General features: G+C 40.5%; 4 protein-coding genes across 4 annotated transcripts; all 4 read right to left on the reverse strand.

The window, feature by feature from the left end:
- Positions 1 to 4505: 4505 nt before the first annotated feature.
- Positions 4506 to 5468, reverse strand: LOC133967069 (olfactory receptor 6N2-like). The gene has a single exon (XM_062402278.1). It carries the CDS (start codon positions 5466 to 5468, stop codon positions 4506 to 4508), a length of 963 nt encoding a protein of 320 aa, XP_062258262.1.
- A 2642-nt stretch (positions 5469 to 8110) lies between these two features.
- On the reverse strand, positions 8111 to 9073 carry LOC133967071 (olfactory receptor 4B13-like). The gene has a single exon (XM_062402282.1). The coding sequence runs from the start codon at positions 9071 to 9073 to the stop codon at positions 8111 to 8113; it is 963 nt and encodes a 320-aa protein (XP_062258266.1).
- A 3560-nt stretch (positions 9074 to 12633) lies between these two features.
- On the reverse strand, positions 12634 to 13581 carry LOC133967072 (olfactory receptor 2A7-like). Its single transcript, XM_062402284.1, has one exon. The coding sequence runs from the start codon at positions 13579 to 13581 to the stop codon at positions 12634 to 12636; it is 948 nt and encodes a 315-aa protein (XP_062258268.1).
- An 8509-nt stretch (positions 13582 to 22090) lies between these two features.
- Positions 22091 to 26578, reverse strand: LOC133967318 (frizzled-7-A-like). The gene has a single exon (XM_062402699.1). The coding sequence runs from the start codon at positions 26115 to 26117 to the stop codon at positions 24417 to 24419; it is 1701 nt and encodes a 566-aa protein (XP_062258683.1). The 5' UTR covers positions 26118 to 26578; the 3' UTR covers positions 22091 to 24416.
- Positions 26579 to 27788: the final 1210 nt, after the last annotated feature.

The following is a 27788-nucleotide window of genomic DNA, read 5'->3' on the forward strand; positions in this document are numbered from 1 at the left end:
ACTGACCTCGATCAACTGGAGGTCTGCTCTACATTTTGCTCTGGGTTGGATGGACTGATAAGGAGGAGACAAGAACATTTTAAGGGACTCTGTGTCGTCACAGCTTTTTACTTGAGAGAATACTGATGGTGAGATTGTCATCCATCCCTCCCTCCCTCCATCCATCTATCCATTATCTATACTGCTAACCCTTTGAGGGTTGTGGGGGCTGGTGCCAATTCTAGCTGACACTAAGCGGGATGATTTTCATTGTAAAATATAAATGTATTACTAAACTTAATACATCTTAAATTTCAATGGGCCATGAATGCATCACTTGTCAAAACGATGCTATGATCTGTGCCGATTTTGGTTCACCTTCACTTTAAACCAGCATGTTAGGGTTTTCACGCCTGCCTTGTTTGGTGCAGACCATCACCCTTTCCAGTTAGGCCGAGACCACAATAGCAGAAGTGAAAGGAGCCTTGGAACACGATCCAGACCAACGGACCAAAACGTTGGATAGTTCGGACTTTTGGAGCAATAACAGAAACTGAGACAGCATTAAATAATAAAAGAAGAAGAAGAAGTGGGCGTGGCATGCAGGCTACTTGTCTTTGAGGATATAATGACAAGTGAAAACAACAAGAATGTTCATTCGGTGCACTCAAGCTAGTGTGAAGTACTACACCTGGAGTTGATGCTGGTTATGATACTATAGTGGCAACAAAATTAATGTCAAGAGCGGATTCCCTTCATTTTCTCCCTTGGAACACAACAATCTATTACCCTTTTAATGACAGCATGCTAACATCAGATATCACTCATCTACAAATCCATCAAAGTCAAGTTTTGTTTAAACCAGCTCAGAGCTCATGTATATGATAAAGACAAGTCATACGTGCGTCATACAAACATGTTTTCTGGAAATGTCCTCACTCCGTAGGTTGTAGACTTAAATTGGTCCTCACAAAGATAGCTGTACAAGAGCACAGACAGACACACACACATACACACACACTCCTGCAGAGAGAAGAGAAGTTCATCCGGCAGATTATCAGTGTTTTATCTTCATTGTTTCCAGGAACATAAATATGAATTCAGAAGGTTTTTTAGTAAGATCAGTTCTAACTGTGAGTGATTAGAAAACATCAGAGTCACACACACACACAAACTAGATCTGTACGATATGACCAATCATTTCTGACATTATTGAATGTAAAGTATCGTGATAAATATATTTTTGTTGTCATCAAAAAACTCAAACAGTGTTAAGTTTGGAACATGACGGTGTCTGTAGACAGGACCCGCTTCTGATGTATATACAATACCGTTCAAAAGTTTGGGGTCTCTTAGAAATGTCCTTATTTTTCAAAGAAAAGCACTATTTTTTTCAATGAAAATAACATTAAACTAATCAGAAATACACTCTATACATTGTTGGTGTGGTAAATTACTATTCTAGGTGGAAACGTCTGGTTTCTAATGAAATATCTACACAGGTGTATAGAGGCACATTTCCAGCTACTATCACTCCAGTGTTCTAATGGTACACTGTGTTTCCTAAACCCCTTAGAAACTAATTGATGATTAGAAAACCCTTGATAACCCTTGTGCAATTATGTTAGCACAGCTGAAAAATGTTTAGCTGGTGAGAGAAGCTATAAAACTGGCCTTCCTTTGAGCTAGTTGAGTATCTGGAGCATCACATTTGTGGGTTCCATTATACTCTCAAAATGGCCAGAAAATGAGACCTTTCATGTGAAACTCGCCAGTCTATTGTTGTTCTTAGAAATGAAGGCTATTCCATGAGAGAAATTTCGAAGAAACTGAAAATTACCTACAACGGTGTGTACTACTCCCTTCAGAGAACAGCACAAACAGGCTCTAACAAGAGTAGAAAGAGAAGTGGGAGGCCCCGGTCCACAACTCAGCAAGAAGACAAGTATATTAGAGACTCTAGTTTAAGAAATTGAAGCCTCACAGGTCCTCAACTGGCAGCTTCTTTAAATGGTACCCGCAAAACGCCACTCTCAATGTCTACAGTGAAGAGGCGACTCCGGGATGCTGGCCTTCTAAGAATAGTGGCAAAGAATAAGCCATATCTGAGACTGGCCAATAAAAAGAAAAGATTGATATGAGCAAAAGAACACAGATGTTGGACAGGAAGATTGGAAAAAAGTGTTTGAATCAAAGTTTGAGGTGTTTGGATCACATAGAAGAACATTTGTGAGACGCAGAACAGGTGAAAATATTTTGGAAGAGTTCCTGACGCCACCTGTCCAGCATGGTGGAGGTCATGTGATGGTCTGCGGCTGCTTTGGTGCTGGTAAAGTGGGAGATTTGTACAAGGTAAAAGGGATTTTAAATAAGGAAGGCTATCACTCCATTTTGCAACGCCATGCCATACCCTGTGGATAGCGCTTGATTGGAGCCAATCTCCTCCTACAACAGGACAATGACCCAAAGCACACCTCCACATGATGCAAGAACTATTTAGGGAAGGAGTAGGCAGCTGGTGTGCTGTCTGTAATGGAGTGGCCAGCGCAGTCACCAGATCTCAACCCCATTGAGCTGTTGTGGGAGCAGCTTGAATGTATGGTACGCAAGAAGTGCCCATCAAGCCAATCTCACTTGTGGGAGGGGCTTCAGGAAGCATGGAGTGAAACTTCTACAGATTACCTAAACAAATTAACAGCTAGAATGCCAAAGGTCTGCAATGCGGTAATTGCTGCAAATGAAGCATTCTTTAACGAAAGCAAATTTTGAAGAACAGAATTAATATTTCAAATGAAAATAATTATTTCTAACCTTGTCAAAGTCTTGACTATATTTTCTATTCATTTTGCAAACTCATCCGATAAATAAAAGTGTGAGTTTTCATGGAAAACACGAAATTGTCTGGGTGACCCCAAACTTTTGAACGGTAGTGTATATAGTACTTTAATACAAAAGGGACAATTCAAGGGTAAAGAAAATAATTTGTACAATTTAGATGATCACAAGTGAAAACATCACTCGGATTATTTTATATTAAATTTTTTCAATTAAATCCCTCTCACCTAAATCTTACGCATTAAACCTCTAATGATAAATCCACATAATATTGAATTGTAACTTAGTGGTGCAGTTGCTCTATTGGATAGTTAAGTGGTATTAGTACTTATTAAAGACCCCTTTCACCCCAGCCATAAACATTTTTGCCTGCTGCCTGCTGGCAGACGGTACCGCAGCATCCGGGCACGCACCACCAGGCTCAGAGACAGTTTCATCCCCCAGGCCATAAGACTTTTAAACTCCCTTCCGTGACATATTTGCATATTTGCACTATTGTTGTTTTATTTTCTCCTCAGCTGTTTATATATATATTTCGATATATATACTTTATTTTCTATTTTACATTTTTATATTCTATTTTATACTATTTCTATTTTATTTTATTGTATAGGTTGCAATTACTTGAGCATTGTTAGAAGAGAGCCAGAGACTCAAGCATTTCACTGACAGCGACTGCTTAATGTTATTGTTGTGCATTTGAGAATAAAAATCTTGAATCGTGAATTTTATATCTTGAATCAGGGTTGCTCTCTGGTCTCGTTTTAGATTTATGTCACTGGTTTGTCAGATGAGATAAATATTTATTGATACGGACGTAGACACATTATACATCTAGCTACACATTTGTGTTTAAAATACAGACTCAAACATTGCATTGTTATGTTTTTATTTGTGTCAGTTTTAAACCTTTATGGTTTTCATTGCAGGGAGATGGATTTTTTAAATGGCCATGAAATCATGTACGTTAGCATAACCTTGCTCCAGTCAGACATGTGCCGATCACACTTAAAATGCAGAATGTAAGAGCAAACCTTAATTAAAGGATTCAAACACAAAATATAATTAAAAAAAAACTGTAATAGCCAGACTTTCGATTGAGGCAGAATAAGCGGTGTCGGAAACAGTGTACACATTAACGTTCAAATTAAAGGTACAAGCCAAGTTAAAACAAATAGGCCACGGACTCTTTGTGTTGTCATTACAACGTCGTAATCTAGAGGTTAGAGCCTTGAAACTGTGTTGTAAAATATGTTTCCCTGATTGTAACAATAATCTAGTATTCAGGTTATCGTAGTTTAATCCAGTCCAAGCATGTCCACACCACATAATGTCCATTTGAGCATTTTAATTATTTCATTGAATATTTTGAGACCATTAAGCATGTGACCATTACTCTGTCACAGTCTGTAACTCTTTGCAATAAGGAAGGAAATCATACACACAACTGTAATGATTAGAAAAAAGACAAAGGGATGGAAACTGGTACAATAAATACATTATAAACACATACTCTATATACAGGCTGTATTGACAGACAAAAAGCAGGTGATATGTGACATGTAGTGTGTTGTAATGTGTTCTATTTCCCTTCAGTTAAATTTTGAGGGTTAATACACGTGATTTTATGGCAGCAGCTCGAGGTTCTTTACACTATTGAGCTCCCGTCGTCTGTGTTGATGAAATCACACTCATGAAACAAGCTGTGGTGTGGTTCTAACTGACTTTCGCTTATACCATGGAATCATTCGTATAATGTGTCGTCTGATATCTGGTAACTTCAGCCCGTACATGAGAGGATTCAGAACTGGAGGAATGACTACAAATTCCAACGACAGGATCACAGCCACGAATGAGTTGAGGTCATCAGGATCATACCGGCTCAAGGCGATGTCACAAAATCCCACAATGGAGTAAATCACGAATGAAACTATGTGTGGCAGACAGCTCTGTAAAACTTTCCCTTTGAATTCTGCAGATTTTTTCCAGCAAACAACCACAATTCTAAAATAGGTGTAGAGCACAAACAAAAGAGGAAAAAAAACTATGCTTATTGTTACAAACATACCTGCGGCGTTGTTGGCTGAGGTGGGGACACATGATAATTTCACAACATTCCAGTTGGCACAATATACTTTTTGTATCTCATTACCACAAAGAGGGAGCACGGCCGACAGAGGGATGACTGCTGTGATGAAAAAGGTTGGAAAAAACCAAGCACTTACTAATAAGTTAAAAACTGTTCTAGAAGTCATTTGTCTGTGATAATGCAAAGGCTGACACACAGCGACGTATCTATCATAAGCCATGATGCCCAGAATGGTAAACTCATAGCTAGCGTACGTGTAAATAACATAGATCTGAGTGAAACAGGCTAGACGTGAGATCAAGTGAGAGTCAGACACAAGGTCCATGAGGAATCTGGGGAAGAAACCAGTGGAGCCGTACAGAGAGTTGATAGACAACGCGGCAATGAACATGTACATGGGCTTGTGCAGTGACCTCTCCCGTGAGATCACCAGTATTATGACCAGATTGGCAGAGACGATGAAGCTGTAGAGCAGGAGGGAAAAGACAAAGGCAACATAGTAGTAGCTTCCGATGTTCACAAACATCGTAAACTTGAAGTAAAAGGAATCCGTGCCGTTTTCCATTTTAACCCACAGTAAATCAGCAACAAAGATTTCAGTAGATTTGTCTGCGCTGTTTGACGAACTCTGGTTCCTTCTTCTAGAAAGCAATGACAGCAACTGTTAGGGTTTAAGACGTTGTGAAGATGAAGTGGTAAATACATAAAGAGACTTATTGAAACATAATGTTGCACAGCTGTGGTCATACATACCGTAGTTTCAATCCGTTACTGATCTCGATCAACTGGAGGTCTGCTCTACATTTTGCTCTGGGTTGGATCTGTAGACACACACGAGTGTGTCTGATAAGGAGGAGACAAGAACATTTTCAGGGACTCTGTGTCGTCACAGCTTTTTACTTGAGAGAATACTGATGGTGAGATTGTCATCCATCCCTCCCTCCCTCCATCCATCTATCCATTATCTATACTGCTAACCCTTTGAGGGTTGTGGGGACTGGTGCCAATTCTAGCTGACACTAAGCGGGACGATTATCATTGTAATCATATAAATGTATTACGGGACTTAATGCATCTTAAAATTCCTATGGGCCATGAATGCATCACTTGTCAAAACGATGCTATGATCTGTGCCGAATCTGGTTCACCTTCCCTTTAAACCAGCCTCAAAGGGTTTTCACACCTGCCTTGTTTGGTGCAGACCATCAGACTTTCCAGTTAGGCCTAAACCACAATAGCAGAACTGAAAGGAGCCTTTGACCCCAAGCGAAAATGACAACAATGTACATTCGATGCACTCAAGCTAGTAAGTACTGTAACTGGAGCTGATGCTGGTTATGATACTATAGTGGCAACAAAGTTAATGTCATGAATGGATTCACTCATTTACTCCCTTGGAACAAAAAGACACCAAACCTTTTAATGACAGCATGCTAACGTCAGACGTCACTCATCTAAAAGTCAATCAAAGTCAAGTATTGCTTAAAACAGCACATTTAGATGATGAAGACAAGTCAGAAGTGCATCATACAAACATTTTTACGGGGTTACACGAAACCAAAATGAACTTTAAGTTAACCATCCAAACTAAGTAGGTTGCAGACTTAGGCTGGTCCGCACAAAGACAGCCGTACAAAAGCACAAACAGACACACACACATACACACACACTCCTGCAGACAGAAGAGAAGTTCATCCAGCAGATTATCAGTGTTTTACCTTCATGTTTCCAGGAACATAAATATGAGTTCAGAAGGTTTTTTAGTAAGATCAGTTCTAACTGTGAGTGATTAGACAACATCATCTCACACACACACACACACACACACACACACAAACTAGGGCTGTACGATATGACCAATAATTTCTGACATTATTTAATGTAAAGTATCGTGATAAATAGCCTTCGGTTGCCATAAAAACTCAACCGGTGTTAAATTTGTCCAGTGTGGAGCACGACAGGTTCTGTAGAGGGGACTCGCTCCAGATGTATATAAATAGCATTTACATACCACGGGCCAATTCAAGGATAAATCGATAATCGATTATCGATAATTTCAGAAATGTATAGTGGGACAACATTTATTCATGAAGGTCAACAAAATTACATGTGAACCTGCCTCAACTCTTAACACACTTATTTACTGTCCAGCACTGGATTATTATCAGTATTTCTCTCTGGTCTTGTTTCAGATTTATTTTTCACAGGATTGTGAGATGAGAATTTCTTATAGATACAGGTGTAGAGAAATTATACATCTTTTTAGAAAAATTTGTGTAAAAAAAAAAAGACTCAAACATTGCATTGTTATGTTTTTATTTGTGTCAGTTTTAAACCTTTATGGTTTCATTGCAGGGAGATGGATATTTTATATGTACGTTTTGTAAAATGTAATGTAAATCAAACATATAAATCAGTTAAACACGACATAAATGAAGCAGATATATTTGAATAACTTTGCTCCTGTCTTCTGTGGAAGTCAAACATGTTACGATCGTACTGAAAATGCAGAATATAAGAGCAAATCTTAATTAAAAGGTAAAAACACAAAATAAAATGAAAAAAAAAATGTAATAGCCAGATTTTCTATGGAGGCTGAATAAGCTGTATCAGAAACAGTATATGTGATCCTGATAATGTTGTTGTACACATTAACATTCAAATTAAAGGTATAAGCCAAGTTTAAACAAATAGGCCAGACTCTTTGTGTTGTCATTACAATGTCGTAATCTAGAGGTTAGAGCCTGGAAACTGTGCTGTAAAATGTGTTTCCCTGATGGTAACAAGAATCCAGCATTCAGGTTATCGTAGTTTAATCCAGTCCAAGCATGTCCACACCACATAATGTCCATTTGAGCATTTTAATTAATTTCATTGAATATTTTGAGACCATTAAGCATGTGACAATTACTCTGTCACAGTCTGTAACTCTTTGCAATAAGGGAGGAAATCATACACACAACTGTAATGATTAGAAAAAAGACAAAGGGATGGAAACTGGTACAATATATACATTATAGACAGATACTGTATATACAGGCTGTATTGACAGACAAAAAGCAGGTGATATGTGACATGTAGTGTGTTGTAATTGTATTGTATTTTCCTTTAGTTACATTTTGAGGGTTATTTAAGGGGATTTTATGGCAGCAGCTCGAGGTTCTGTACACTAATGAGTTCCCGTCGTCTGTGTTGATGAAATCACACTCATGAAACAAGCTGTGGTGTGGTTCTAAATGACTTTCCCTTATTCCATGGAATCATCCGTACAATGTGTCGTCTGATTTCTGGTAACTTCAGCCCGTACACGAGAGGATTCAAAACTGGAGGAATGACGACAAATTCCAGCGACAGGATCACAGCCACGAATGGGTTGATCTTATCAGGATCATACCGGCTCAAGGCGATGTCACAAAACCCTGCGATGGAGTAAATCACGAATGAAACTATGTGTGGCAGACAGCTCTGTAATACTTTCCCTTTGAATTCTTCAGATTTCTTCCAGCAAACAACCACAATTTTGAAATAGGTGTAGAGCACAAACAAAAGAGGAAGGAAAACTATGCTTATGGTTAAAGCCATGCCTACAGTGTTGTTGACTGAGGTGGGGACACATGATAATTTCACAACATTCCAGTTGGCACAATACACTCTTTGTATCTCATTACCACAAAGAGGGAGCTTGGCGGACATAGAGATGACCGCTGTGGTGACAAAGGTTGGAAAAAACAGAGCCATTAGTAATAAGTTAAAAATTGTTTTAGAAGTCATCTGTCTGTGATAATGCAAAGGCTGACACACAGCGACGTATCTATCATAAGCCATGATGCCCAGGATGGTCATCTCAGCACCAGCGTAGGTGTAAATAACATAGATCTGAGTGAAACAGGCTGGACGTGAGATCAAGTGAGAGTCAGACATGAGGTCAATGAAGAATCTGGGGAAGAAACCAGTGGCGCCGCACAGAGAGTTGACAGACAACAAGGAAATGAACATGTACATGGGCTCGTGCAGCGACCTCTCCCTTGAGATCACCAGTATTATGACCAGATTGGCAGAGACGATGAAGCTGTAGAGCAGGAGGGAAAAGACAAAGGCAACATAGTAGTAGCTTCCGATGTTCACAAACATGGTAAACTTGAAGTAAAATGAATCCGTGCCATTTTCCATTTTCAGCCACAGTATATCAGCAAACAATATTTCAGTAGATTTGTCTGCGCTGTTTGACGAACTCTGGCTCCTTCTTCTAGAAAGCAATGACAGCATCTGTTAGGGTTTAAGCCGTTGTGATGATCAAATGGTAAATTCATAAAGAGACTTATTGATACCTAATACAACATAGCTGTGGTCATACATACCGTAGTTTCACTGCGTTACTGACCTCGATCAACTGGAGTTCTGCTCTACATTTTGATCCGGGTTGGATCTGTAGACACACACAAGTGTGAATGATAAGGAGGAGACAAGAACATTTTAAGGGACTCTGTCATCACAGCTGTTTACTCGAGAGAATACTGATGGTGAGATTGTCATCCATCCCTCCCTCCCTCCATCCATCCATCCAAACATTATCTAAACTGCTAATCCTTTGAGAGTTAAGCGGGCTGGTTCCAATTCTAGCTGACACTAAGCGGGAGGATTATCATTGTAATATATAAATGTATTACTAGCCTTAATGCATCCTAAAATTTCTAATAGCCATGAATGCACCACTTGTCAAAACGATGCTTTGCTCTGTGCTGAATCTGGTTCACCTTCACTTTAAACCAGCATGTTAGGGTTTTCACACCTGCCTTCTTTGGTGCAGACCATCAGACTTTCCAGTTAGGCCGAGACCACAATAGCAGAACTGAAAGAAGCCTTGGAACACGATCCATACCGATGGACCAAAATGTCTGATAGTTTGAACTTTTGGAGCAATAACAGAAATTGAGACAGAATAAAACAATAGAAGAAGAAAAATAAGTGGGCATGGCATGCAGGCTACTTGTCTTTGATGATATAATGACAAGCGAAAACAACAAGAATGTTCATTCGGTGCACTCAAACTAGTGTGAAGTATTGCAACTGGAGTTGATGCTGGTTATGATGCTATAGTGGCAACAAAATTAATGTCATGAATGGATTCCTTAATTTTCTCTCTTGAATCAAAAAGACTATTACCCTTTTAATGACAGCAGGCTAATGTCAGACAATCACTCATCTACAAATCCATCAAAGTTAAGTATTGTTTAAACCATCACATAGATGATAAAGACAAGTCATACGTGTATCATAAAAACATTTTTACTGGGTAACACGAAACCAAAATTAACCTGATAACCAGAACCTTGGACACAGAGTTTCAGGTGAAAACGCCTTCATTTCTTGACAGTTTATAAACTTCCCTACAATCCATTAAGATTTGTGATAACACAGTATGGATATAATGTATTCAGACTAGGGCGTAATAAGCCATGATGCCTAGGATGGTCAACTCACAGCTAGTGTATGTGTAAATAACATAGATCTGAGTGAAACAGGCTGGACGTGAGATCAAGTGAGAATCAGACACAAGGTCCATGAGGAATCTGGGGAAGAAACTAGTGGAGCCGCACAGAGAGTTGACAGACAACAAGGCAATGAACATGTACATGGGCTCGTGCAGCGACCTCTCCTGTGAGATCACAAGTATTATGACCAGATTGGCAGAGACGATGAAGCTGTAGAGCAGGATGTAGAGCAATTGTCTATTCTTGAGATGACCAGATCGATCATTTCTATGCAGTGTCCAGAGTAACATACTAAAAGTCCTAAGAAATCCTTGTTGAGGAAATATGTTTAATTCTCATCTTTGAAAATGAATTTGAATATGCAAATGAACTATACACTAAACGAATATGCCCAAAATACACTCAAATAGGCAAAAATGTTTCCTTTACTCCTACCACAATAAAACGTAGTAAACGTATACATGAAAAGTAACTTTTTTTTTATTACAAATGTCTTTTGAAAGTAATTTGAATATCTCAATCTGCCCTTCCACTACAAGCACACAAGCAGACAGACAGCGAGAGAAAGAGAGGGTGAGGGGCTCTGAAGACCATAATAATTTTTGGACTTTTAGATCAATAACAGAAAGTTGTTCTGGGTTTTGTGTTTTGCCTTCAGTAACCAACCAAATCATTAAAAACCGATACCAAGAATAAAGATAGGACAGTTGAATTTACTGAACATTATCAAAATACAATAAACATTGAAATGGTTTCATTGTTTTTAATTCCAGTTTTGGTCAGTAAGAAAGATACTGACTTCAGGTTCTGTAGGTATCGACTATTAATAGCTTCATGTACTCTATTTGAGTCCTTGAAAACCAACAACCACAGGGTTTCCTTTGAGTGAAGACATTTGACAGGTTTTTGGCATTAACCAGTAAATTCAGTGTAAAATGAAAATAACGACTCTGTTCAAAATAAATTGCAAAATATTGTGTTAAGCATGTTGTCCCATGTGGTGAGTGTACAATGACCATTGCATCCTCATTAGTTAGCTGTAGCCAGCCCTGCTCCCTGAGGCCTTGTTGTTTTTCACTGACAGACACCAGGGTCGTCACAGTAATGAAACCCACAACATGAGCCTCTTCCGCATTGGGCCTCTGAAGGTATAGAAAATATGCACGTCAATATGAAGAATTGTAATTATGATATATTTTTTATTATTGTGATTACAGAAATACACAAAAACCAAGGACACATGTTCGCTTAGGTCATTTTGGAAATTTGGAAATTACAAAGACATACTTAACAATTTTAGACTTATCCTTTTCACAACAAAAATAAAATAACCTAATTAAATTGTCTGTATTAGGGACATTTAGAGTTGCATGGGAGATTGCTATTGCTGAGAATATGAGAGAAGACAGTGAACTATGTAACACTGAGTTGTGGAGTTTGACCGTTGAACTGTTGAAAATTATAAAAAACTAGTCCACATTAGCGTCGGCTTATTGTAAGTTGCCACATTTAGCCAGCCGGCGATGTCTTCATCCTGCAAACACATCTTCCCTGGAATAAGAAAGATACGAAAGATAAGCTGAAGACAGATGTGATACTATAATGCCGTTTACTTAAACATAACAAAATAACATATGCTGTATGTGTGTAACAGGTTTTGCTGGGTTCATCGTCATATTATTTTTTAACTCTCAGACATTAATATTCAGTCAACAGATCCTCAAGCATGTCCTCAAAGAATTAAACAGGTTCCACCACTGATCTGTCTTTAGGCAACACAAGAGCACAGGCTTGTTTCAATATGTAATGTTGGGCCTCCTTCAATAATGTTAGTTTATCAATACATTGTCATAATGTCTGTTAGCTCTTATTAATGTACTATTATTGAACCCATTTAGTTTCACATACAGAAGCCTGCATCAATCACCAAAAGCAGTTATATTAAAGGAACATCTTTTATCTCTGTAGGTGTGTATATACATTTTTAATTACTGTACTACTTTGTCATGTAAGCACATTACAAATTGAGAAATATTTGCTGACATGCAGGATAGGAGCAGACTTTAAACACCTCATCCTCCACCTCTCTCATCTTATTTGTATGTTAAAGCTATGACACATACAAACACGAATAAAAAAAACAATGACTATGATGATAAATTCAAATGTATTATTATTTGTTGATGAGTTGTAACCACCTCAATCACAAATCAACCATAGTCAAATACCTACTGCATATCAAACCTTCAGTCTCAGTTTAAGTCTTTGACCTGCCGTCATGCACACAGATATGACTCTCTTTCTAACTTTAGTCAGGATCAGCCCATAGATAATAGGGTTTAGTAGAGGGGGGAACATGAGAAACTGTAGGGCCATAAAGTTCTTTAGACTCTGCTGCAAAGACGAGGATCCATACCTCGAGTACATGACGTCAAAAAGTAAAGCAGCAGTTACATTAAACAAACACATCAAATGTGGCAAACATGTCTGTGTGAACTTCCTCATGCTCTCTTTGGATTTAAAAGTAGACCTCACAACCTGCACATATGAATTTACGATGAAGACGATGTGCCCGCAATAGACAGCAATCACAATCAGTCCGACAATATCGTTCGAGGATGTTGAACCACAAGCAAGTTTGACAATGGCCCAATTCTCACAGTAGAGTTTGCTTATGTGAGAGCCACACAGTCTCATTGTGGATGCCATAGCTACAATCATTATGTCACAGGAGATAGGAATGAGCCAGGCCACACACACTAACAAAGCAGTCCTCCGCACCGACATGTAGTAGTGATACTTCAGTGGCAGACATATGGCCACATATCGGTCATAGGCCATCAGAGCTAAAATAGATAAATCAATTTTTACAAAGGAGTATACCGCAAAGATCTGCAGAAGGCATCCCGCATAAGATATCACCTGAATATCAGCCAGAAGATCATAGGCGAACTTTGGATAAAAGCATGTCGTCCCATAGATTCCATTGAGGCATAAAGTACACAAACAAATATACATGGGTTCGTGTAGATTTTGATCCAGTGCTATGATTACAATGAGAGACACATTTACCAGCAGAATAGCAAAATAAGACAATAAAGTGAGAGAGAAAAGTGTTGCTCTGTAGTTGACTGTTGCATTGAAGCCAGACAGTGAAAATACAACGATACCAGCAGGATTGATCATGTTGTCCGTCAGAATTCTGTATGTGCAGTCGCCTTGGTGTTGCACACAAATTTATATTTCATAGGGGACAGCCCCTAATCACATATAGGCGTATGGTAGAGAGTTGGAGTCCTGACGTCACATCGAGCTGAGGAAACCTAGTGTCTTAATGAGCATTTCTCACTTTATACTGTCTAATAAAAAAGCCTTTTTGTCAAGCTTATTTCCCATTTTTCACACAAATTGACAGCTGCAGTTTTACAGTTTGTGATTTTAAGAGAGTATATCAAAATACAACAAACATGAGTGGTTATTAAAACACACCATTGTGGTAGCGCTGGGACGGATGTTCTCATAATTTTTTTTCTTCCATGTCCATTATATTCACTACCCCTCTCTTCCAAGTTATATTTTTTTAGCCTTTTAATTGGCACCTAAAAATGAAGAAAAAAATCTGAGCACATGAAGACAAGCTACCCCTGAGGCTGATGAGTATGTCATTCAGTTCAAAGATTGAACTGACCCATCACAGCAGGAAGGTCATCAGTTCAAATCTCAGCTTGGTCAGGTCTGCAAGGGTTTCCCCCGGGTCCGCCGGCTTCCTCAGTCCAAACAGATGCAGAGTTGGTTGCCATTACAGGTTGATTGGAGACTCAAAATTGTATGTTGGTGTGAATGAGAGTTTAAGTGGTTGTTTGTCCCTGTGTGGATAAGGAAATCACATTCACAGTTGTTGCATAGATCATTGTTAAACTATATAAACTGTCGGCATGTACCAGGGACCGCTGAGTCTAGTTGATCAATTGCTCTCGCTGGATATAAAGGCAGCAGGAGAGGACACACCACTGGAGCACGGTTATATACTGGCCAATTTATGTTTGTTTAATTAAATTTATATTTGCTCCTGTGTTCATGCAAATGTTCAGACTCACAGCAGCTCCAGTCAGTGGCTGCTCTGGCCCAAATTGTTGAGGAATCGTGCAAAGGGAGAAAGCGCCGGAGAGGAGACGGCAGTTGGAGGCCCTCCAGGCACAGCGGACTCAGCTGCTGGAACATCCCATTGCTAGGTCAGGGTCTGTGTCTCATCTGCCTCCTCCATCCTCCTTCATCGCCATCCCCCTCCACGATACGACGCTGGCAGGAGAATCTCAGGCGTTGCTTCGGGGGACTGAGGTGACGTCGACAGAGTGGGCTTCCAGGCACGATGCCAGCCCCTGGTTCTTGTCCTTTGTCAATGGCTGCACCAAACTGGCCAGCTTCCTCTCCCAGCCTCATGTGGAGGGGGGCGGGTAGGTCAGGCTGCATCGCTGCCTGTTTTAAGTTCAATGATGGGGGGAAATGTGGGTGTGGAGGTGGCTCAGAGAGCATCTCCAGCTGTACCAAGGAGGGTAAATTGGGAGACATGAGTCTAGGAGGCCAATTACTCTTCCTGGATATAGACAGCAGGAGACCCTGACTGCACTAGACTCAGCATTTTACCATTAATTTTGTCTCAGTGAGATTATAGGTTTAATGTATACTGTAGTATTCAGGTAAATGGCATCATAGTCAGACACTTTTAAGGCCCTTGGTGAAATTGAAATAATATTGAAGCTAGTCAGACCTTGAATTTCAGATATCGACACAATATTGCTGTTGTGTTTCTGCATAGCAGCTTTAAATACCTAAACCTGGGTGCAGGTACAACTGGACCTTTTAAGAGAAGCTTGACATGGTAGAAATAGCATTTCCTCCATAAAATGTGCCAAATAAATAGAGTTTACTATCTGACAAAGTGCAGATAGTGGCCAAAAAAAGTGACAATCCACTGTTGTATGCTGAGCTGGTGCAAGAAGGGGACACTGACCACTTTTGCTCTTAGTTCACTAGACAGTAAACTAATTGAGTTAAGTCATGGTACCATGAACTGACAGAATATGTAATAAAGATAAAATAGGAATTGGTGAAATTCCTCTATAATGGACTATTTTCTACAATAAGATTGACACTGTCACAAGAGTTTAGCTGGCAATTTAAAAATAGTAGCTTTGTCTTAAGTACAGAGAGCATTTTGAAGAACTTTGGGGGCCCCAGGCAAAAGGATCCTTGGGGGCCCGATATCAAACCAAACTTCTAAAAGCCTTTGGCATAATGTGAGTGGACTGGGGCCTCAACTGTTTCTGGGGTGCCTGAAGCAAATGCCTGCTCTGTCTACCCTGTTGCAATGTGCAGGTTACTGATACTAATCGGTACTATTTACTGCATAAAGAAGGGCAAATATTTCGTTTTTGGCCTTTGTATTTAATTTCTAAATGCAAGATATCAAACAAGGAAAACCAAGGTACATTGTTTGTCTGGGACTTTGTTTCCAGTCTCTAACACCAGTGACCATCTCTCCGTGTAAATGGTGTTTGTGTACAGTTGCATCTGCATGGAGACCTCATGTCTCAGGCCATAAATTAATATCAAGGGGATAAAAAGGTCCAGTGGACTAATGACCCCAAGGCCTAATCATCATGCTTACTTTGTACTTGCATCAGTATTGATGAGAGTTACATCAGCTGCTATTTCATCAATAACACAGTAGTCTCAGGTGTGTGGACGGAGCACATCAGGCCCTCTCAGGGGAAATGTGTTTGTTGATGCCCCTTGGTGTCTCCGGCCATTGTTTACCCAAAAGACAAAACTTTTAATGAGTTTGTGTGCCACTTAGACACTGGACGGGTCAAAGACTGATGTCACACAGTGATACCTGAATGCATCATGCTATTGTTTACACTTTAATCTTGGGGAAGTTTATATCATGTCTCAAATTCCTTCATGAATAAATCCAAACAAACAGCCATTATGATTAGTCACAATGATTTTTATGTTTTGACATCTTTGAACAGCACAGGATGATAAAATAACAATGACTTAAAGGGATCTTTCACCCAATAATTATAATTCACTCATTATCTACTCATCACTATGCAGATTGGAGGGGGGGGATGGGGGTACACAAAACACTTTGGGAGTTTCAGGGGTAAACAGTATTGAAGCAAAATCCAATAAAATTGAATTAAACGGCGACCACTTAAAAGACGTGTCGGCCAGTGAAGGTTTGACAGAACACGGTAGCACAATGTGTAAATATGTAACACCTCACGAGGTGCTGTTATGTGATTGGTCCTCTGGTGTTACAGTAATTTATTGGGGCAATTGTTTAACAGTTAGTATGGTCTTGACCCAGTCATTTCTCCAATTCATCCTCATGGGTGTTACATATGGATGGGTTCCATATGTAACACATATGCTAAGCTCAGTAAAGGCCTCTAAAACCTCTAAAACTCTTTAGTATTCAGATTATCTCTTTTTCTTTGTTGCGTTTCTTTTTGTCTTTCTTTGCTCCTTTCCTGCACTTTCACCACCTCATCCTCTTCCTTTCAACCCTCTTTCTTCTTAAGATTTTATTAATCAGCTCCACTTAATTTGGCTCCACTTTAAAGGAGGATTGCAATAACAGTTTTTATATCCAGTGTTTTCTCTGACATTACAGTACAAATAATACCACAGGATACAGCGGTCAAAGAAGCATGTACATTTGGTTTTTGCAAACAATTTTAGACGATAGCGATTTTAACCCTGATCGAGAATGCAGCTCTCCTGGGACATCCTGTAGGCCGGATAGTCTAGGACACACACACAGTCCTCATCACATTAACCAAAAATATGTACATCCCTCTGCATCTTTGACCTTTTACAACCTCCTCACAACATCCTCTAACTCTCATCATATTGTCATTATGATTTAACTTCCATTGAGAAGCCTCCAGGTCCCATCTTATTCTAGTTTACCGATCCAAATATAAATATGTTGTGTTAAATGTTTCTTTTGCTTCCTTCTTCGTGAGATAGGACAAAACAGGAGTTAGGTAGGTACTCTAGATAGGTAGACACAGACAGTTTTATATATACCTGACCAGCTCTTTCCAGTTATGCAATAACATTCAGTGAAATCTGTGATGAGCATTTCAGAAAAGAGGAATTCTGCCTTGTTCAGTAGGTTCAATGAAGCAGCTGCCGCCCTTTCTCTGCTCTGACAACCTCAACAATTTGTCAATCTATTACTACTTAGGGGAGAGCGGGGTAATGTAGGACATTGTTTACATTTGCTCCCCTCTAGGCGAGCTAAAATGATATATCAGTCAAATTTACACATTTCCCTATAATTCAGGATGTGTTCTAGCAATGGAAATGATCAGAATGTCTTCAGGACAAAGGGAGTGAAAATAGGATTGTTTTAAAAAAATGGTCTTGTGTCCCACTGTACTCCGGCTACGGGGTAAAGTGGTCCACTTACTGTTTCCACTTTAAAACTACCATAACAACACAGTTAAAATCCTGTCAGCTAGATTGACAACCACTAATATCAGACTAGTAACAGAATCATGGGGATTGGTCAATTAAGCACATTTATGATTATTATGATTCATGTGATCTCTTGCATACCCTAGCTTACCTGCACATTGTTTCTCTGTCCAACTGGTAGGGACAGGGATATTGTTTTTCTCTGCGTATTCAAATGCCAGTTCACAGCACTTAACTGGAGCAAGGCCATGGAACTGGTCAGCTAGTTGTTTCCAGTGTTTGGCAAGCTCCTCCTCCATCTCATCTGTGAATATTCTCTTTACCTCAGCTACTGCACCCCAGGCTACTGATTTTACTTTCCCTTTGTCTTTACTTTATGAATCTTATGAGGGTTGTCTTGTCAATATTTGTATCCGTTCCAGTTTTTCTTAAGGACTTCTTTCCTTGAATGACCTCAGCGGCTGCACTCTCCATCTCTGCAAGGGGTATTCGGCCCGAGGTTGTCTTCCTGGTGTATAGTTTCTTGGCATAATGGCTTTTCTATAATGCTTATGGCATTAAAAATAAAACATAGATAATGTAATATTACACTTAAATACGTTTAAGACTAAACTTAACTTGTGCTTAATGTACATTTGTCCAACTTTACCCCACAGCCACCGTTTTAGTCCAACATATCTTAGCAATTCAGGCTAATCTTCAGCTAGCATCAATGACATGGTTTTATATGTTGGAAGTTCACCAACATGTATGCTATACGTTTTATTACCTGATTCAATTTGTTTTGATACAACAGTTGATTAAGTTCAAAGCAAGAAAATTTACTTTTACATGCAAAAAGTATATTTTTGTGAAAAAACATACTTTCCGCAGCACCAGCACCAACTTCTCCTTCATGGCAAGGGGGGAATGGGAGGGGCTTGAAAACATAGTGTTCAAATGACCACAAATTTGTTCCGTTGCCTAGATACAGGGGGTGTCTCACATTACCCGATGTCACACATTACCCCGCCCCTCCCCTACCACTACTACAACTAATAATAATAATAATTTGTATTTCTTTCTTGCCAGTGCATTTGGACACCCTTAATTTGCAAGCACATACTTATTCTGTTGTTAATACACATACAAAACATGTGGACAAATTGAGGACAAACTCAAATAAAAAATTAACTTCCACTTACAGAATTGTTACTTATCTATAAACTAACCTGATGACTAGCAAATGTAATATGTGAACGTCAACTCAATCTTCACCTATCATTCATGTTTACTAAATCAAATATATTTTTACATTTCACAATCAAAGGAACTGTAGAAAATTGAATTAAACTAATTTCTATTCTATGTGTTGTTTATCTGCTTTTCTTCCTCTAAATAAATGTATCATCCAGTTTCTACTGACAAATCTCATCTGGGCACATGGAGAGCTTGACTTATTTCATTGATTATAGATGTAAAACACATTTCTTTATACTATATTCAGTTTCTATGTGTGTGGCCAACACACAGTGGACCAGAGGCTGCAGTGTTTCTTTAATATTCATCTGTGGATGAAATGATTTTCAGCACATCACTGTATGCTTATGTTCTTTTTAGGTCCAATGAAGTGACTTCTATTATGTCTTCTGTTGAGTGGCCTAAAACAGAAATGTCAAAAATACAGACGGGAGACCTTTGGTTAAAATCAATGTATGATAAGGTTTATTATCTAATAGTCATACATGACCATAGTCATAGGTCAGAACAGGGCAGTTAAAAGCAAATTACCATTTCATTGTATGCATTTCTAGTTGTGGCCACCGGAGGTCAGGTTTTTTCCATGTGTTCAAAAACTGCAAATGCAGTGCTGCAGTGATCCAAACTTTATCTTTAACTGAAATTTGACATCCTCTTTTTACCCAGTTAGAAAACACAGTCCACAGATTTCTTGCATACAATTTATTCTATTGTGTCAGTACGAAATTTATATTTTTTGCAGTTGTTGGTGATAGTTGTCAACTTTTGATTTGATGTACTACATAAAAATACTTGCTTTTACTGTCTTGGGTAAGGCATTTTATTTGGGGCCTATGTCACTTTCTTGATACATAATTACGATGTGTATTTTTTCTCTCCACAGTCGCCATAGTGCTTGCTCATCGTGGGACCTGTTGGGTCGCGCTAGGAATATAAGGTCTTGACCTTATTATGTTATAATTTGGCACTTAAAATTGAACTGAACTAAATACATTTTATTAAATTAATTACCATGGATTTGTTTAAGGCAATTTGTCACCTTGATTAGATAAATGCTATACAAATAAAGTTATTAGTGTTAATTAATTATATATATAACACAATTTGGGGCAAACACTGAGTTGTCTATTCTCAAAACTTGATCTGCTGTTTTTAAGCAGTATATTTAATGATGGAGAAAAGTGTAAAGTTGATGTCAAAGTGTAATGTTAACTTTGTGTCATAAAGCTGCAGTCCCGCAGACAACTGCATGTAGTAGCACATTGGGGTTAAGATAAGGATAATTTACATATTAAAGAAACATCACATTTCTCCAAATGCAGAGAAGAAAAGATGGGATTCTTCTTCTTGCAAGCACCTACTTATCTCCACCAGAAGATGGCGCTATGGGATGTTTTATTTCATACCAATCTGGATCAGACAGGAAGGTTAGATATTCACAACGTCTACAGGGCAGCATTATTAATTAACACAGGCAATTAGCATGAAGGCTAATTAGTATTAAGGATCTTCAGGTTTTCACTGGTATTATGTGTAATGTCTAGCTTGTTATGACCCTTAGCAGTTTTAAACAGGTGCTTCTGCATCAATGTAGATGACTGCATCAGTGTTTTCTCTGCTTTTGTACATTTAATTTGCAGGAAAGATGTGTTTTCAGGCCTCTTCACCATTAAAGGTTCAGTGTGTAAGATTTAGGTGAAAGGGATCTATTAAATGTATTATATCCTACTGATGTTGTCACAAGTGTGTTTCAACTCAATTGTATGAATTGTTGTTTTCTTTACCCCAGAATGAGCTCTTGGTATTACATACTTTATAATAACATCGGAAGCATGGCCTCTCTACAGAGGCCGCCTTGTATTCACAGTAGCCCAGACTGGACAAACTAAACACCTTTTGAGTTTTTATGAAAACTGAAGACCACCACATGTTCTCTCTCATGTCTGAAAGGCGAGGGGGTGTGAGAGGTATTCAGCTGCAACATGCAACTTCACCACTAGATGTCACTAAATCCTAGACGCTGAACCTTTGAAAGAGATTTCTCCTCTTCCGTTTGTGTGCTTTAGTGTGTCTGTCTGTAGAGGGCGCTGTAAGATCACAAACGAATCCAGTATGTTCAGACACATCCGGATTTATTTTCTTAATAAACTTGGGGGGCTGTTGGCAGAAGATTAAGATTAAGATGCATTTATTAGTCCCAATAACATGCACAGACATGCAAAGGCACACTCATGCAGGTAGGGAAATTTAACCTCTGCTTTTGACCCATCTGGTGCAGGAAACACAGAGCAGTAAGCAACCATGTACGGTGCTCGGGGAGCAGATGTTGGGGGAGTAAGGTGCCTTGCTCAGGGGCACTAGACAGGGTAGGGAGACTCTTGGATTTTTGAACAGATCAATCCAGGTTGGTCTTTTGTTGTCTCTCTGTGGAGTCGAACCAGAGACCTTCTCTGCCCATAGTCCAAGTTTCTGCCACTAGACCGCAAGTTGTGTTGAGGCAATTTTGGCCAACACCACAGCAAAGAACTGCTCTCAACTACTTAAATTAAGTTTTTCATGTTGTCCTATATTTCCTTGTTGCTGTGTGCTAAAAGCAGTAATGCTATGCATGTTGTTGTGTAAGGGAAACAACACAAATCCTGGTGGAATTTTGATACTGATTACATTTCTAGGAAGAATTGTGTGGTTCACACAGCGACCACATTCCCTGCTTCACTGCCTCACAAGCTTTCCTGTGTCGTTGCTAATGTGTTCAGATCATGTGTTCTGACTATGCATGAAAATAATTTCTGCTTACATGCCTTAACGTTTAGGATGTTAGAGCAAGAAATAAAAGGCCAGCTCAGCTAAGGCGTTCAGAAAAACCTTACAGGGCAATGTTATGTGAGATATGAAGGTGAATCCCTGCTTGTGTGCTGCCACATCCATTTAAAAACCAATACCAGGCATGTGCTGACACAAATTACAAACCTTATCGCTTTTATTCAAACTGTACACGTACAACAGGCTTATCGATAAAAAACAGGTAAAAAAGACAAAAAAACATGAGTATCCCCATAAATACAATATGCCTTTACAAAAACCGTCTGCGTTTACTTGGTAGGTTGCATATGTTCTGATAAAAATACACACAAACACACTCATATTCCTTCTGAAAACTAGCACATCACAAACAGGTCAGTCTGGTATCGTTGACAATGGAAGATCTCAGCGCACACAATGTGTTTGCCTTCTTAGGTAGAAGCATGATGGAGGACAGACAGATCCTACATGCTAATTTTAACCAGGGTTTGAGGTATGTAAGTACATTCACATGGGAAATGTGACATTCCTTGTATACAGACTGCTTAAACACTATGATGATTGGTACATAGTGTGTTTCTTGTGTTAGTATGTGTGGATATGAGACACAGCTTTAGAGATTAAAAACGAGTAGAGTACCAAGTCTATAAAGGTCAAACTGTTGCAGGATACTTCGACCATTTACATCAGTGTGATGCATGTAGAGAAAATGTGACGTGCGAGAATCAAAAGCTTCTGGAAATCATATCCTGTTTCACAGCCGACAGCCTTTACTTAAAAACACATTTTTTCTGCTCGGGTTTCAAAACACAACTTCCTTCTGATTTTATGATTCCATTCAAATGTGCTGCGTTCAACAATGGAGTACATTTTCTACTGGAGTTTCCATTGAAATTCCAAACGCTACTCGGGTTACAGAAAATGAATGAACGATGTTCAATCCTGACCTACATCTCTGGGTTGTGCTATTTCAATGGTAAAAGGCATTTAGTGGAGAGAATTCCTGCTCTTCTATAAAAAGCTTTACAGCAACTTTAGAAATAGTTTTGGCATTAGCTTGTTAACTAATTGAGGTGACATGAACGTTCAGTTTTTACCAATAAAAGAAAGCAGGTGAGTTGTAAAAATCAACCTCCGCTGCGTCGTCTGTCACCACTGTGCTTTCTCCAAACACAAAATACCCCCACACAGGACTGGGTTTTTAAACGGAGAGAAAATACATGTGTGCGGACACTAAAATAATGATTCATTAAAAAATCTCTGTTTGTGAAAACCATTCAACACTTCGGAGTGAAATAACATTAAAATAAGGTGGATTCAGTAACAATGGGCCGAAATGCAGCGGTGACTGTGTACAGTCATCTTCATCCGGGATAAAGTAACATGGAAAATGCGCAGCAAACCGTTTTAACTCCGAAGGATTATAGTTGGATCCTTGAAACGGTGCTTCGGATGCCTTAAGAGCTTAAAAAGCCTTTTTGATGGGAGACCACACACAGAGACCAACAATGAGCTGTTGTGTCTCTATTACAGAGAGTGGAAGCCTCTGCTTGTGTGTTTGGGTGTGTGTGTGCACATGTGTGGTCTCTTTATATTCGGGTCATCCTGCGGTGGATCAGTCAGTTTTAACACTTGTAACCTTAAGCTGTGCAAACCAATACATAACTTCATTTAGCTACAGATTGAACAATCAATACACAAGCAAATATTCAGTCTGAAAATTTACAAATAAAAAAAAAAGTAGAAAATGGAGGGGGAAAAAAGAGTTTGGATCTCTGGGCAACCATTTGGCACAAGATGGGTCAATGCATTATTCCTCATATTAAAAACCGGTCAGATTGTACACTGCAATATTTAACAGTATTAAAGCATTTCAGTCCTTAGCTAACAGCAGAGTAGGCTACTTTATAATCTACATGGTATGGTCCCAGCTCCCCTGATGATGGAAGTCACAGTCAGAGTGTGTGGCTGCTGTAGGGATCAAACCCACCGTGTGACCTTTCTGCTATAGCATGTACAGACTGCCACACTGCATGGCCCATCAGTCTTTTCCTTTACGCTCACCAGAGTAGACAGGAAGTACATTCAAATTGTAATATCAAGGATATAATCAATAATAAGTAAGGGAAATTCATATTAAAAGTAACTTTGCCAGTCTGACGTCACAGTTCAGGGACCAGTGCGGCCATTGAAACCAGTTCTATAATCCAAAAAGATGCAAAAGCCAGGAGTGAGAGCTGTCTGATGACGACAATAAAAAAAAAGAGAACAAAAAAGAAATATATTGAAAATTCATCCAACTTCTACCGAATATCAGAGTTTTTTTGAGTCCAACAACATGAACTGGTGCCAGGACCTGATAACACAGAAATCCGGTCCAAAGAAAACATGTCCAAAATAGCAATTTAAAAAAAGAAAGCTATTTTTTTTTTATCATCGTGGTTGTTAGATCCATAACTTCCAGGCCCTGTGCCTCTCCATCCTTCCTACACCGTTGTCTCCCCGTGGCTCCCGTTGCTCAGGCGCTTGTAGAACCTCCGCCAGGACTGGAGGGTCTTCCCGGACCAGACCCAGAACCCCGAGGTGATCCCGACTATCATGGTCATCAGGTATTTGATCATGAACACGGTGAAGTCCGGGGTCATGGGGGCGAAGTTGTGGACCGGACAGGGCACGGCGAAGCGCTTGCAGGTCTGCATGTGCCAGGTCCGCTCCCAGTGCTCCCTGAAGGCCTGCTCGTAGAAGTAACAGGCGATCACGATGGTGGCCGGTACCGTGTAGAGCACACTGAACACCCCGATCCGCACCATCAGCTTCTCCAGCTTCTCCGTCTTGGTGCCGTCGTGCTTCATGATCGTGCGGATGCGGAACAGGGACACGAAGCCGGCCAGGAGGAAGGACGTGCCGATGAAAAGGTAGACGAACAGCGGGGCCAGGACGAAGCCGCGGAGGGCGTCCACGTTGAAGATCCCGACGAAGCACACCCCGGTCAGGACATCGCCGTCCACCTGACCCATGGCCAGGATGGTGATGGTCTTGATGGCCGGGACAGCCCATGCGGCCAGGTGAAAGTACTGGGAATTGGCTTCTATCGCCTCATGTCCCCACTTCATCCCGGCGGAGAGGAACCACGTCAGGGACAAAATCACCCACCAGATGGAGCTGGCCATTCCAAAAAAGTACAGCACCATGAAGAGGATGGTGCAGCCCTCCTTCTTGGTCCCCTGGGCCACGGTCCTGTAGCCCTCATCCTTGAATTTATCCACACAGACTACTTTATCCTCCAGGAAGAACCCAGCAGCGTAGGCCACCGCCACCATGAAGTAGCAGCCGGACAGGAAGATGATGGGCCGCTCGGGATATCGGAACCGCCGCATGTCCACTAAATAAGTGAGCACGGTGAAGAGGGTACTCACGCAGCACAGGATGGACCAGATACCGACCCACAGGCGGCCGAACTTCACCTCGTCGTCTCGGAAGTACATGATCCCGGTGGGTTTATTGGGCTCACACGGGGCCCCGCAGTCTTTGACCCCCATGAAGCGGTAACCCAGATAGGACGGCACCTCCAGCTGCAGTGGGCAGGAAAACTGGTGGTACTGGTTGTACGTGGGCGGGCGTGGGTTCGGTCGATTTGGGGGGAGGGTCATTGGATCGAGCGCGTTGGGAGAAGACGACGAGGGTGGGCTGCTGGGTTCGGATGTGTTCTGGCCCACGCAGATCTCTCCGGCACCGTGGACGGGGAACGCCTCGCAGCGGAGCCGCTCCGGCCACTGGAAGCCGAATTTGTTCATCAGGGCTTCACATCCCTGCCGTGCACGCTCGCACAGGGACCGACAAGGGGGGATGGCCTGCTCCAGCACGGTGCAGACGGGCGCGTACATGGAACAGAGAAAGAACTTGAGATCCGCGGAACACTGGACCTTCACCAGCGGGTAGAACTGGTGCACCTCCAGACCGGCGTCCTCCTGGTTCGTGTGGCCCAAGAGGTTCGGCATGATTGTCTGGTTGTAGGCGATGTCGGTGCACAGCGGGATGGAGATGGGCTGACAGAACCCATGCTCCGGGATGGATATGCCACTCTCGCTGTTGTAGTGTTGGGTTGCGGTGGGTGAGAAGCACAGCCCGCACAGCAGCCACATGATCCGCAGGGAAACGGAGCCAGTGGTGGACCTGGCCGCCGCCATAGTTGAGGAGGAGGGGGGAGGGAGAGGGAAAAAAAACTTTGATCCAAGTAGGGCGACTTGAAAACGGCTGAAAAGCGACGAAAACCTGCAGCAAACGTCCCGACCCTGCGCCCGTAGTCCAAACCCACCGAGTTGCGGGGTCCCCGCTCGACTTTAGCTCGTATTTCACGCAGATAAATCCAAGTGGAACGTTCGTCGTGTCATGACTTCTTGATGGTCTTTGTAAGTGACTCCAAGCAGTCCACTCTCTCCGCCAGCCCGGGGAAAACCGCACTTTAACTCCCGCTTTCTCGACGCGACGCGAACACGAGTTAGTCCAACGCGTCCGGGACTTCGCGCCTGTGACTTTGACCAAAACTAACGACGGATTAAAACACGAAAAGACGCATATTTCCACGGTTTTCTCGAGTTGACTTCATGCGGCGCGTCGGTTCACATGCTGAGCGGTTGAAGTCCGGAGACTCGCTCCCTCCGCACTCCGCTCGGATTCCACCGGTTTCGAGGCGCCCCCCCGCCTCCATTGGCCAGACCCCCGACAGCACGCAGGGGCGCCTTGAAACCGGGGACGCGTCTCATCCAATCGCAGCGTTTGTTTTCCTGCAGGACTCGTTCTTGATTGGCCCTCGCCGCTCATCGCTGGAAAATATGTTACTGTAATTACATTAGAGCAGAAGTTTGACAAACATTATCACTTTTCTGTTTGGTGTTTCAACTCAATTTGCCTGCAGCGTCACTTATGAAGAGCATTTAAAAATCACATGGAACAAAAACAAGTCTAGTTACTTCCCCTTCTTTCATTAATGCAAATCAAAAGGATATAAACCATTAACAGCAGTTGGATAACACCACATTCACACATTTGTCACACATTATTGCTTTACTTTTGCTTTATTAACAATGATATAAAGTTACGTTTTATACTGAAAGAACAGTTGAAGAATTTCCAAATAGTTTACTTATCTAAGCAATTTAAATTTGATAGATTACACAAAGAAGTGTGTTAACTTTATTTTCTAACATTTATTAAAAGGGAAATAAATAAATATCACCTTTACACATTTGTAACTTGGTCAATTATTTCCTAGTTTTCTTTCATAACCTGTTGCTGTGCTGATATAAACGCAGTCACCTTTTTAAAAACACAACTGATGTAACACATATTTGATGCAACAAGTCTGCTTGTATTAAATGTAAAAAACAAAAGAAAAGTCATCCCCTGCATACAGTAGATATTTATTGGAAACACTGGACACCACATAGGTTAAGTTTTTATTTCAAACACATTTAGTTTAAAATTGAAAAAACCTTCAATAGCAAATAAGAAAAAGGCAAAGTAAACAAGTGAACTTTAAGAAATGATTTTTAAATTCTATAAATCATGTCTGAAAAGGATGATGTTAAAAGTTATAGAGTCCTACCCCATAAATACAGTCACCTAGTTCCAGACCTCTGTCTAGATTTCATAGATTTTCGGCAATTCAAATTCTTAAAGATGTTTTAATTACTAAATTTTTCAAAACTTTACTTTGACAGTCTCCATTACAAGCATGAACGGTATCTTGGCCAAACAATGCATCTCACCTCCAATCCTCTCTCACATCTAGGAAAATACTTAATACATGTCTCGAGAGCTCGTTGGACCATAGCACTGACTTCAAAAACACCAACAGG

This window comes from Platichthys flesus, chromosome 13, assembly GCF_949316205.1.
Source record: "Platichthys flesus chromosome 13, fPlaFle2.1, whole genome shotgun sequence".
Lineage (NCBI taxonomy): Eukaryota > Metazoa > Chordata > Actinopteri > Pleuronectiformes > Pleuronectidae > Platichthys > Platichthys flesus.